The sequence below is a fragment of the Drosophila elegans genome, unplaced genomic scaffold (assembly GCF_018152505.1).
Source record: "Drosophila elegans isolate 14027-0461.03 unplaced genomic scaffold, ASM1815250v1 contig_149, whole genome shotgun sequence".
Lineage (NCBI taxonomy): Eukaryota > Metazoa > Arthropoda > Insecta > Diptera > Drosophilidae > Drosophila > Drosophila elegans.
The window spans coordinates 5,130,303-5,143,187 of record NW_024545513.1 but is presented as its reverse complement, the minus strand read 5'-3'; the positions used below and the strand labels follow the sequence as shown (position 1 = coordinate 5,143,187).

Sequence of the window (12,885 nt, the reverse complement as noted above, 5' to 3'; positions counted from 1 at the left end):
AATATTGTAACTTTACTTCCCTTCCATAGCATCTGATACATTTGGAATCAAAAACCTGGATTCTCTGGGGATACTACAAGTTTTAATATATTCTGTTGAACTTTGAAATTGTAGTTGTTATTTACATTAACATTAATGTGTTCCAAATGATTTTCAAATAGTAAGAGTTTATAGTAAAGCTCTAGACTAATTTTAGCTAGAAGTCCTACCTTATTTCCTTCCTGAGCTTAAAGCTCTGAGATATCTAGGAAAGTCCTGTTTTTATAAAAAGCTCTCGACTTGTTTTAAACCAGAAATAGCGATGGTCAAAAACCGTTGCTAGCTCCACTTTGAATAGTGACCCACTTATTTGAGCTGGGGCATTAGTTTTGCGTAAGGGCCAGAAAGTCACAGAGAAAGACTCGCGGGCGTGCCAAATTGATATTATCAGTAATGAATAATAATGCCCAATAAGCGAGTCAGCTGATAATGACGATGTCGGCGGATGCGACGGCCCATTACATAAACGAAAGCACATTGCACCGCAGCGCCAGCTCCAGCTCGAGCTTATTAGTGTTAATTGTTGGCGACGACACTTTTATTTCCAATTCCATTTCCATTTTGCTTTATTTTCACCGCTTGAAAAACGAGCTGAATCGTCGATGTCGAACTTGGCAAGTGTCTGGTCTGTCCCCCTTAACGCTTAACGAGATTGCAGTCTCTGAGTCTGGGCCAGACATTATGCAATATTAGGGCCCGAAGGCGATTGGGACCGGTACCCAAAATAGCCACCGAAATACGCCGCGATCCAAATGATATGATGCTCAAAGGGTCCGAAAATATATTATATTACTGCTGACATAGAGCCAAACAAATCGTTCAACAAACAAAACTATTAAATATAAATTAAGTCACAAGAGGTGAAAGCGTAAATCTAGATGTGCGGGTCCTCCGAACTTAACCATTGGTTAGATGCAGCTTTTAGCCAAAGGTACATTACACACGGATATATTACATTTATTAAAAAATATAATCATTTCCCTGAAGTATTTTCAAAGCCATAACCAATTTCTTTTAAATTACAGATTGACATGCTAGCAATTCCTTTAGGATTATTGTTTTATATTGAACACTTATTAACATAATAATACCTAAAGTCTTAAGTTCATTTTTACTTAGCTATAAAAAAAAGTGTTATTTGATACTTTTAAATAAAAATCGTTTCCTGGGCAAAGTATCGTTAATTAAAAACACATATTGGTAGAAAGGTGATAGATGGAAGAAATTTTTTTTTTATAGTCTTTTAATTGTGTTTAGTCAATGGGTGTGGGTGCCCACAGTATTGATTCATAAACTTATATATGCCTATGAGAAGGACAAATTGGCGAAAGGATGAGGTGAAGCAGGGAATAAACGGGTGACAAGTCCCTAACTGGCAGTCGCAGATGCGACAATTGGATCGATAAATCAGCCTTGTTTATGGCAAACAGCAACGGCCATAACCGTAACTCCCGACGGTGGTAAATGGTTCCCAGTTCGAAAATCGCTGAGAGTTTGTCCATGAGGCCATGACCTGCCCCAAGTGCTTTGCGTAACAACAACAACAACGAATGCGGTAGGGAGTGGAGATTTGTTGTTTTTGGCTTTCCCAGCCAGTCACGATCGTCGCAATTTTCTTGTCACTGTCACCCGAAAAAAAAAACGTTCGGCACACGCAACAAAGCAAAGCGGCAGCAGGAGCAACAGCAATAGCAACAGCAACTGCTGCAGACACAGCAGCAACATCGACGTAAAAGACAAATAAACAAAGCAGCGGCTACAGTGAAAACTCCAACAACACGAACAGCAGCACTAACAGTAACAGAAACAGTAACAACAATGGCAAAAACAATGTTGCAGCAGCACCAACAACAGCAATTGACGATTTGCCGCTGCTGATAAGAAATAAATTGTTTACAAGTTTAAGGGGAATATCGAATACTCTTAATCGGATTTTTTGTTTTTATAGTTTGTATATCTCAGGCAGAAAGCACAATTAAGTCAAAAACAATAAGTACGATAAATAAATCTCGCTTTACCATTTTAGAGCTTTAAAAGATGTACTTTAATTTGCACTATCAGTATCAAATAAATGATATTGAATTAAAATACCATTTATTTATGTTTTGAATGGCAGCCACGCTATTATTAAAAATCGAAAAATGTATATATAATGTATATATATTAAGATAAACTACCAAATTTTTCTTTTCTTTTAATTGAAAGAGTTGTTTTCACAGTTAAGAATTCTATAAGACATTGGCTGGTTATCTCAGAACGTCTAAAAATAAATAAAAAACAATATCTTTAATCGAACTGCCAAGCCTACTTTATTATTTCTGGTACCCTATTTTGAGGGAAGTGTACAAATGGTTTACTCGCAAAAACAGCAAACAGCCGCAACGAGCGACAATTTAACGAGGTTGCTGCTGCCGTTGGATGTTGCTGTTGTTGCTGTTTAATGTTGCTGTTGCTGCCGTGGCTCCCAGCAGCAACATTTTGGCCTCAACCGCATTCGCAGTCGCCGTCGCTGCCGCTGCCAACTTCTTCGGTCGGCGGTTTCCATTTCATTTTTAAGCTAACGCTCGTCGCGTTCAGCGTTTTAATATTTAATTGTCGTCGATCGCGAGCGGTTGTCATTGCTCCAGAGCCACTGAATAAGTGGTATTGCCATTCGAATTGCCACGGCTATACCGTTACCGTCTATCGTTTAAGAAGAAGTGATCCGGATTTTTCTCAAGATAATCACAAAATACTTGAGTCGCGAGCCGCACATTTTTTGTTCAGTGGTCTTCTGCAGTTTTTGTTCTGTGTGTTTTGTGGAAACTATCCATCTGTGGAAATGATTCCCTGGATCGGTTTGAGCTTAGCCCTCGTGCTGATCGTCTGCCCCGCGGATATATCCTCGCGCAGCTACAGCAACGGCCTGATCTTCTACGAACTGAAGTCGCACCAGCCGTATTTACCACCCACGGTCAGTGTGTCCCGGGGTCGCAATTTGGCCAGTGTCAAGTACTCGGAGAAGGGCTCCATCTGGTCCACCTTTGGCCAGCCCTGCGAGTGCAGCGGACCGACCTGCGGATGCTGCGCCGGACTCAAGGTCGATCAGTACCGATTCGACCAGAAAGGTGAGCAAAATATATATTCTTTTCGCAATATATTGCAAGATTGCAAGCAATTCACGAAACTTTGGGAAAGTTTAGGGCATATTTATGCCTTTTTAGCAATTTAAAGTTTTCTTTTTAAATAGCAAAAGGAATGAAGGGATCATTACTTTTAAGACAGTTTTCTAAAATTAGTAAGCCAAATGCATCTGCGTAAAATAAAATTTGGGATAATTATGTTCATTATTTTAATTTAATTTATACTTTTAAATTATTTATTACGAGAGAACTGCAATTTTAAAACATGTTTGGCATATCCATATATATTTTTTTGGACTTAAAAATAATATTTAAAATGATTTAAATTAGCAATAAATTTAATTTATTCTTCGAATAAATATTGATAATAAAATAAATAAATAAATGTTAAAACACTCTATGAATCTGTGGACTTATATTTATATTTAGTTGCCAAATCGATTTAAGGGACTATTAGCAAAATTTATTTAAAATATTATTTCTAATTTTATGGGTTCTTAAATTTAAGTAATAGATATATTAATAATTAGGAATATAGCCTTTGTAGATTTTAAAGATTTACCGAGACTCAAATTAAATACAACGATATCTTATGCAATTTGCATTATAAATATATAAAATAATTATAATAACTAAAAGGTATAAATAAATAAGATATTGCTATATTTATTTTATATCTTGGTTAATCTTTAAAGTAGAGCAAAGTGCGCCTAGTTTGGTTTTAGATTACATTTTATTAATGTTTGTTAGTTATTTCGAGCAGATAGGATGTTTGAAAATGTTTTGAAGGTTTTATTTTCAGTATGCTGTTTAGCCTTAATATCTTAATATCCAGTAATAAGCAGTGGCTTAGTAGACCCCTGGGGAATCGCCCACTAGCCATATGGTTATGCAGTGATTAGGATCGCAGCGATCACTTAGTCCGGTCCAAATCGTGGCTCCTGGCCTGCGGGTGGTGGCAATGGCTCTCAGTTTGGATTCAGTTTGGATTCCAGGCCGATTTCCTTGGCCAAGAAACCGAAATCTTGGCGGTGAGTTGGCGGCGCATGCCGGAGACTACAATGCGATCGGTGGTTTCCATTTCCATTACCATTTCGCTCCGCTTCGCTTCGTGACATGCCAGCATTCGCCAATCAAAATGCCACAAATTGTTGGCGCTTGCAGCGGTGGTGGTGGTGATGGTGATGGTGGTGGTGGTTACCCCCTCATCCGCCTGGGATCCGTAGACAGTTTGCCACCCGCCACTTTCATTCATTGAACGAAACGATTCCATTCCATTTCATTGTTGTACGTACGTCTGTCTGCAGCTTTTGACTCAGCGTTTTCTTTCCATTTTGCCTCTTTATTGCAGTGTGCGCCAACGTGAGCTTTGTGCCGCAGCTGGAGGAGGCCCAACTGGAGGTCTATCTGAACGGCCGACCCTCCTCGAAGTACGGGCTCTCGGTGCGCAATCCGGCGCCCTTCTGCATTCCCGTCATGATGGGTGTGCCAATGGCCATGTGCGTCCAGATGACCGATGTCACCCTGGCGGGGAACAATCTGAACATGTGCATGGACTTTGTGGTGCGACTGGCCACCACGGATCTCTTCGAGATGCACTTCCAGTGCATGAAGATGGGCCTGGATGGGCTGCAGTATGTGGACAAGAACGGGCAGCCCGTGCTGCCGGCTGGCCAAAGTGACGATCTGGAGGAGTACGCGGAGTATGCCGAGCTGGAGGATCAGCCGGAGGAGTATGCCTCGCAGGAGGAAGTCAAGGGGGAGGACTACCAGCCAGAGAAGATTGGATCTTCAACTAGCGAGCAAGACAAAGAGGAGGAGAATCAACCCTTGGGCTATCCACCTCTAAGTCAACCGTTGGAGAATCAAGCACAGGAGACACAGCCTCAGAAGAATCAGCCACTGATCGATCAACAGAAAGAGGATCAATCAATGCTGGAAGATCAAGTAAATGAAGACAAGAGCCAGGAGTATCAACCACTGGGCTACCACCATCAGAAGAATCAAACCCTAAGCAAGCCACTTAAACATGATCAATTGGAAGAGCAGGAGGATCAACAGGGCTATCAACCACTAGGTCTGGTGGATCATTTAGACGAAGATCAGAAACAACCCCATGAGAATCCACCTCCTGCAGATGCACTTAACGAGGATCTTTTGGAAGATGAGCAACCAACGGGCTATCAACCCCCGACTCAGCCAGATGATCAACTTTTGGAGAATCAAGAGAAAGATGAGAGTAAAGATCATCAAGAGGACGAAGAAACCGGAGAGGTGGAACCCCTGCCAATCGAAAGTGAAATGCTAATGGCCAGCGATCAGGCAGATGAAACACCGCTCGAGGAAGAGGCTGAAGATGTGCCAGCAGAAGACGCGAAAGAGACGGCAATAGGGGCGGAGAAAGAGAAAGACTCTGTGCAAAAGCAAGAGCAAGAGACACCTGACAATGACAATGGTTATGGCTATGGCGAGAGTGGCCCGAGGCCAAGTCAGGTAATTGAAACAATTACCAATTCAATAAAAGCCACTGAGGCGCCCACAACAACAACTACAACAACTACAACGAAAATACCGACAAAAACTAAAATACCAACAACAACAACAACATCAACAGCCGCGACATTTAACAAGCCAAACATTGTTGTTATTGATGACACAAACAATGGGGAGAAGACAGTAGAAGAAGGGTACGAGAAGACAGTCGAAGAAGCGGAGAAAGAGGAGGAGACAGACGAGGAAGAGGAGGCAGAAGACGAGGAAGGAGAAACGGAAGAAGAGGCGACAACATTGGCTGTTGAAATCGAAAACGATAGCGATAATGAGATAAACGTGGACGATGATGATGATGATGAGGTGGAGAAAAAAAACCAGGTGAAGGAACCCCCGAAGAAAAAGGAAGAGCAGGCAAATGAGGGGATGAAAGAGGGAGAAAAAAAAGAGGAGAAAGAGGTGAAGAAAGGTCATAAAGAAAAGGTCAAGCCAGAGTCCATCGATGACACTGCAGCTGAAGGTGAGGAAGGGGAAGAGGCAGCAGAAGATGATAATGAAGAAGGCGATGGAGACGAAGAGGCGGAGGAGGATGAAGATGAGGAGGAGGAGGACGATGCCGACGAGGAAGACGAAGACGAAGAAGAGGCTGCAGAAGAATCCGCAGTAGCAGCAAAACCCGAAGAAAGCGCTGTGAAAATCGAAGAAAATGGATATGGTATTGCAAATGCATATGCAAATGTAAATGAAAATGAAAAGGCGACGCCGGCAGCGAAGTCGTTGTCCCGACGTCGACGTCTGCGCTCGCGCCGCCTGACCCGCCCCCTGACACGCCCATTGAGGAAAATCCATTAACCCCCCTCAACTTAATTAAATGTAATTCGTAATTGTTAATGAATTGTTAATGATGAACGTTGAAGCCTGTTAATTAATACGTATTTATTGTATTTATTGAAACCAACTCAAAGCCAAACTCAAGCGAAATAAATAATAATTGTAATTTAACTACTGCAAATTTCAAGTTAATATCAGGGGTTTGGAGAAGAGCAATGGAAAAATCAACTTCAAAATTTAACCATAGGTTGGTCAACATCAAAAGGCTGATTTCAGTTATTTTAAACTGAGCATTTTCTATTTGAAATACCCTGAAGCAAAATGTTTTGTTGAAAGCTTTCGAAAATAATTTATGTAGTTAATTTATGTTTTATAAGCAACAATTTTGTTGCAGCCAGTTATCAACGTCATCTAAAAATATTAGAAAATGGCTTAAATATATTAATGTTAAATGAAAATATGCACTTTAAGTTGTTTGTAGCCATCTTAAAATATAAGAAATGGCCTTAAGCAAAAAAAACCGGGTTAGTAAACATTTTGATTAAAAATATGCACCTAATAACAATTTTATAAACTTTAACCATCTTGAAAACAAAAGAAAAGCTCATCAAGGCAATTTAGTAAAAGAGGTGAATATGCATTTCAAATAAAATAATTTAGATTAAATAATATTAAGTTGTACTGAAAGACAATATTATTTCCCATCATTTTGGCTTTGCTTCATTTGTTAAAGTTCCCGTTGGGTGAATGATTTTGGTTAGTTTCTTGCCAAATTTCGGGTTGGCCCAAATTAGCGAGTACTTCGAAATTAGCCGTAGGAGAGCAGTGAATGTCCTGGACGAGTGGGCTGGCCAATGGGGGCGTGCTGGCCCCCCTGCTGCCGCAGCTCCGCCCCTGGCAGCGGGTCGATTGGCGCTCCTGCATGCAGTCGCAGATCTACGGAGATTGGGGCATCTTCTACAACCGCCGCCAGCTGAAACGCTCGGCGCTGGACAGTTTCGGGCGGGCGATGACCGTCTGCAAGGAGGCGGCGCCGCCCCCCGCTCCGCCCAGCTGCCCAATGGCCCGCAACACCGGCCCCGCCCACCTTCGCAGCTGTTTCGATGCGGAGGCGGGCGTGTGCCGCGGGGACTACAAGTCCCTGTTTCAGCGGAGTCGCTGCCAGCGGTCGATGGCCCGTCCGGAGCTGGCCCTCCTCGATGTCCGGCGAGCTCAGCGCGCCCTGGAGCTGTTCCGCCGCCCCAATGAGGCCTGCGCCCTGGTCACCACCGGGATCATTGCCGAGAAGTGCGACGCCCTGGTCGATGCCAACGAATTCGAAAGCGGCCTCACCACTCTGCACCTGGAAGGGCGTCTCTTCGGCGGACAGTTCGCCGACAGCCGCTTTCGCCAGATCAAACAGAAGGTGAGTGCCCACTCATCCCTCTAATCAAATGATTATATCCCAAATTGCTTGCACTCTTTTAAATTACAACTACCACTCTTACGAACTATAGAAATCTAGAAAAGTAATTTACAAAAAGGTTGAGAATATTTGGGAGACCTATCCATCTAAACATATTCTTAGCAAATTTTCAGTATAATCTTATAGTCAAAAAGATTTTATTTTCTGATACTCAATTATATTTTGGTTAAAAGCTAAAAAAAAAAAACAAAATAACTTTAATGCCAATAATGATACATGGGAATATTGATTTTGGCAAATTTGTATTTTCCATGAAGCTTTTACAACTTTAAAATATTTTTATTTTTGTGTTGAGCGCATTTTACGGCCTTGAGCCAATTAAATACCCCTAAAACTAAAAGTTTTAACAGATTTAAAAGTCTTTTGTTTTCGTGTGCCTTAATTACCTAGTTATTAATAATAATCAGGTCTTATTTGCCATCAGAAAAAGGTAGAGTAATGTAATATATTTTTATTCCCTACACTGACTGTAGATCCTTGGCGTTTTCGATGACACCTTGGGCGAATCGCTGCGGCCTTTTATGCAGCAGCACTGCGACGTCCTTGGGGAGGTCGCCCGCCGGCGGAAGGAGCTGGCCGCTCAGGTGCCACGCCCCCTCTGGAAGGAGATGCGCGAACGGGGGCAGTGCGACGTTCAGAGCGTCCTCGTCAAGGCGCCGGAACAGTTAACCCCATTGGAAAAAGCCCGTCGGCGGCTGAGCGAACGCCTGTACAACTACAACTACATGGGCCGCAGCGCCGATGACGTTGCGCTATTACGTCATCTGCGCAGCGACCGCAACTTTCTCGATCCGCTGAGGCTGATGACCACGCCCCCCCTGCGCCAACTGAGCGAGGAGCAGTACACAATTGTCCGTCGGTTTATGGTAAGTCTTACTAGAAGGTAAGTTTTACTATTCAATCATTTTATTGCTGATTTTTCAAAATTCGTATTAGAGACAGTATCCTAAAAAAAATATTTAGAATTTGTAAATAGTTTTGTAAAAAAAAACATTTTAGTAAACCTCAAGTTTACTTCAAAAACTATCTTTCTCAAGTTTAAGAATATATAACAAAGACCATTTAACATTAAAATACAATTTGAAATTAAAATAAATACTTTCTTTATTTATTAGAAATATAAATAAAAAAAGTAACATGTTGAAATCAAATGATTATTTCAATCATTAGAAATAATAACAATGAAATTCTTTGAATTAATTTGATGTTTTCAACAATGAGAAATTAAATTATCATTTGGGATTAATATCATTCCCAAGAAATAACCTTTTTCCCAATTTTCGAAAACCAATTAGAAAATGATGCATGCCCGGAATCCGCTGTACAACCGGTTGTACACGATGCAGCGGCACGGCCGGATCGGGGAGCAGGAGCGGCGGCAGCGGTTGCGGGAGATGCACCTGTTCCACGTCCAATACCGGACGCGTCGCGACTGCCTGAGGATGCTGCACGAGTTGCACAGGCGCCGCAGGGAGGGCCTCGATCCGGAGGGGCTGTCCGACTACGTGGAGCGGACAATGTCCGTACATTTCGAGCTGAAGACGCAGCGAACGCTGCCCTGGAAGTGGGAGTTCCTCAACGATGTCTACAATACGCTGGCACTGGCCTACTGCGACCGCTGCACCGTGCCCGACAATGTGGACTTCCTGGAAGCCCAGAATCGACACATATTATATCAATTTCGATCGGAGGAGGTGCGCGACATGACCGTCAGCGTGGGGGGCTCCAATATCTACCTGGAGATCGATCGGGAGAAGGAACGGCACAGCCGCATCAAGTGAGTAAGCTAATTCCACTCAATACATGGGAACTTCAATATATCAATCCAAAAGCAAAATTTGTGGCAAAAGAAAAAACAATTTATTTACTATTTAAGTTTAATCGGTCTTATTTTTTTTTTTTTTTTGCAGCCAGAAGCTGGAGCATCTGGGGAATCGACTGCGCCATTCCCGCTATCCGATCGAGCGATCCTATTTGTTATTCGAGATTGCGCGCTGCCACTTTAAGGGTTCGCGCTTCGACAAGTGCTTGATGGTGGTTCAAAAGGCCTTCAACGGTGGGTTAAGCTTAACCCATTGACACAGTTCTCCAGACCCGTTAACCTGTTTAAACACCCAGAGGCGCGCAGATGCAATAGTTTGATCTGGCGGTTCAACTGCGTGTTCCTCGGATGCCAAGTACATGCCGTACTGAATCGATTTGAGAAGCTAAAGGAATCCCTGGCCAAGGCCAGGCAATTGGCCAGCGATCTGAAGTCCCCGAAACTGGTGGCCTTTATTGCCATCTGCATTAACGTTAACAACTACGAATTGCAAATACGGCGATTGCGGCAGTCGGATATGTCGGTGCGGAAATCGCGCAAACGCAGTCCCATTAGCACAGCAACTCCAATGAGCTCTCAGGCATCCAGTAGTAGTGTGTTGTTATAGAGAAAATGTAACCAGAAAAACCTATTCCAGTTTTGCAATGGAATATTAAGTTGACAGCTGTTGGCTCAGTTGTATGTAACTAGCAAACTATTAAAATGTAATAGGTTTTTACTATAGGATTTAAATTTTGACTTGTTAATATACAAATATATCTAACACGTTATTTAAATTTCATTTCTGATTTTACCTTTGGAAATCTATACACCTTTTTTATAAAATTTGTTGGCTTTTGAGATCTCACTTAAATGCAAATAATGCACAAAGCTAAAATTTGAAATTTGTGGTCCGAACTAAATATGGGTTAAATGCGAATTCTCCCACGCTGGCACTTCGACACAAAAGTGTTGAATTTTCACAGCATTTAGCGTTGGCCCAAAATGTTGCAATAGCTAAATTAGTAAGCAAAGCGCGGGAAAAATGTTAACAACAAATGCCCCCAAAGAAAGAAATACAAAGAAATGGTGGGCCATTAGGGCCGTGAAAAACAATAACCCCCATAATCGGGGCGATATTATATAACACTAAATGCCAAGAGCCACCGGAATTATTTAATTATGCTTTTTTGTCTACCCTTTACGGCGCCGATTATACGACAATTATTGCAATATTTTTTTATGATTTTTAATTGCTTTTATTTTTCACATCAGTCGCAAATGTCTTTTGTTGTTGGTATGCTCTCCGTTGTTTTTGTTTTTTATTCGGCTAAAACTTTGCATAAGCCGCGCAGCAGGGGCGAGGTTTTTCGAGGGGGCTTCGACTATTACTCTTCATTTGTATGCCAGCGGGAGTGTGGGTGTCCGCTTTTTATTTCGCTTTTTTTTGCGGAAAGAAAGTTACCCGACAAAAAAAGTGAGATGGACAGGGGGCAGCCGCCAATTAAATGTTTTGCTTTTGCCGCTTTATCGTTTTTGGCAATAGCGCAACAAGCCATGCCATGCGGAGTGTCGCCGAAATGCGACCGAAAACAATAAATAAATACAAAACAAGCAAAGTCGAGCAAAAAGCAAGCTACCAGCTGCATTTCAATTGAACTGTCAGCCAGCGCCTACAAAACTTTGGGGGCGATGGGAGAAATTGCAACCGATTGGGGTAAGCTTAAACTATTTAATAGTCCGAAGGCCATAGGAAAATATATGGAACCAATTTTAAATTCTATACAACAGCATTGAAATACAGGCCTGAAAATAGATTATCAAATTACCAACAATAAATTCGTTAAATCAAAATTTTAAGTTAACTACAAAAACATAATGCTAATAATGATACTTTTTGACGACAACAGTTTAATCGGCAATTTAAAATTTCTGCAAAAATTAAGTCTTAAATAATAAACAAACACAATAAATAAAAATTTACTAAATATAATTAAGTACACATTTTATAATGTATTTAATACAACTCTTTATGAATATTATGCCAATAAAATTAAAGATACGCTGACCTACTTTTACGAAAGTTTAAACAGAACTCGACCTAGTCATCAAGACCCAGTGAATGTCAAGCTGTTTGTAATGCAAAAGTAAAAAAAAATTATTTAATTCATATTAAGTCAATTTCAACAAATGCATGTGCTTAAGCAATTGTTTTTTGTGTACAAACGCAATTGTGTCGAACTTATTTGTGTGAGTATGGGAATAATTATGTTCTAAAAAATAAAAAAGCATTCTGTAAAATCAGTTTGTTCAATAAGCTCAAAATTTATAATTTATCTGACAAGATTTGTACAGTGTAATAAAAAGTGATATTCAATATATATATATATAGTTATTATTAAAGCTCACAGTGTTATATATACAATTAAAATGTTTTTTTTTGGTAGCTACCAGTGAACCAGTGCTGCTTAAACCAATGTGCACTCATCAATTTGAGCCGCACTTGTTGCTGTGTAACCTGTGACCTGCGCTGCCACCTCGAACCAATTAGCCAGCACTCATACGCCCTGTTGCATGCATAAACAGCACTCCAAATCAACGCCGAGGGGCAAAGAAGGAGCAAATGGACGGAAAAAGAGCAACTGAAATAGCAACTTTCTGCCGCTTAAGCTCACACGTTTACAAAGAAGTCTAAGCTGACTGCAACTTAATATTTAAATATAAATATAGGTATCGTATTTAATTGCTGTTTATAGGTAGAATCTTAATAAATAAAATGGTAAGCTTCGAACAATTTGTATTTTTTAAGCATGGCAATTTGTGTATTAAAAAACGGATTTTTAATTTAAATCGGCTTAAAAAACATGATCTTGTTCATGCTTAATTTGTATACCTTTATTTTTATAAGTTTATAATAGGTATCATAGTATTTTAAATTGATTTCTCATTTTAAGTTCTTTTCTCAGTGCATGAACATGAAAAAATTATATGCACAGGTGTGGCTGGCTTGTTCAGGTGCAAATTGAGTTCACCTGGCGCTGAACGTTGACTTTGTGTCCACTGATAACGAACGCTGGGAAAAGTGTCCAAGTGGGGGGCTCTTTAGAGGGACAAAGGACAAGGACGGACCACAAGGA

At 41.0% G+C, this 12,885-nt stretch overlaps 2 protein-coding genes across 2 annotated transcripts; both read left to right on the top strand.

Annotated features, from left to right (window-relative positions):
• The first annotated feature begins 2,623 nt into the window (after nucleotides 1–2,623).
• Nucleotides 2,624–6,802, top strand: LOC108136170 (myb-like protein X). The gene is made up of 2 exons (XM_017257168.2): nucleotides 2,624–3,146; nucleotides 4,513–6,802. The coding sequence occupies exons 1-2, from the start codon at nucleotides 2,861–2,863 to the stop codon at nucleotides 6,501–6,503; spliced, it is 2,277 nt and encodes a 758-aa protein (XP_017112657.1). The 5' UTR covers nucleotides 2,624–2,860; the 3' UTR covers nucleotides 6,504–6,802.
• Nucleotides 6,803–7,214: 412 nt separating this feature from the next.
• Nucleotides 7,215–10,510, top strand: LOC108136186. The gene is made up of 5 exons (XM_017257184.2): nucleotides 7,215–7,887; nucleotides 8,421–8,813; nucleotides 9,243–9,724; nucleotides 9,858–10,003; nucleotides 10,066–10,510. The coding sequence occupies exons 1-5, from the start codon at nucleotides 7,312–7,314 to the stop codon at nucleotides 10,374–10,376; spliced, it is 1,908 nt and encodes a 635-aa protein (XP_017112673.1). The 5' UTR covers nucleotides 7,215–7,311; the 3' UTR covers nucleotides 10,377–10,510.
• The last annotated feature ends 2,375 nt before the right edge of the window (nucleotides 10,511–12,885 follow it).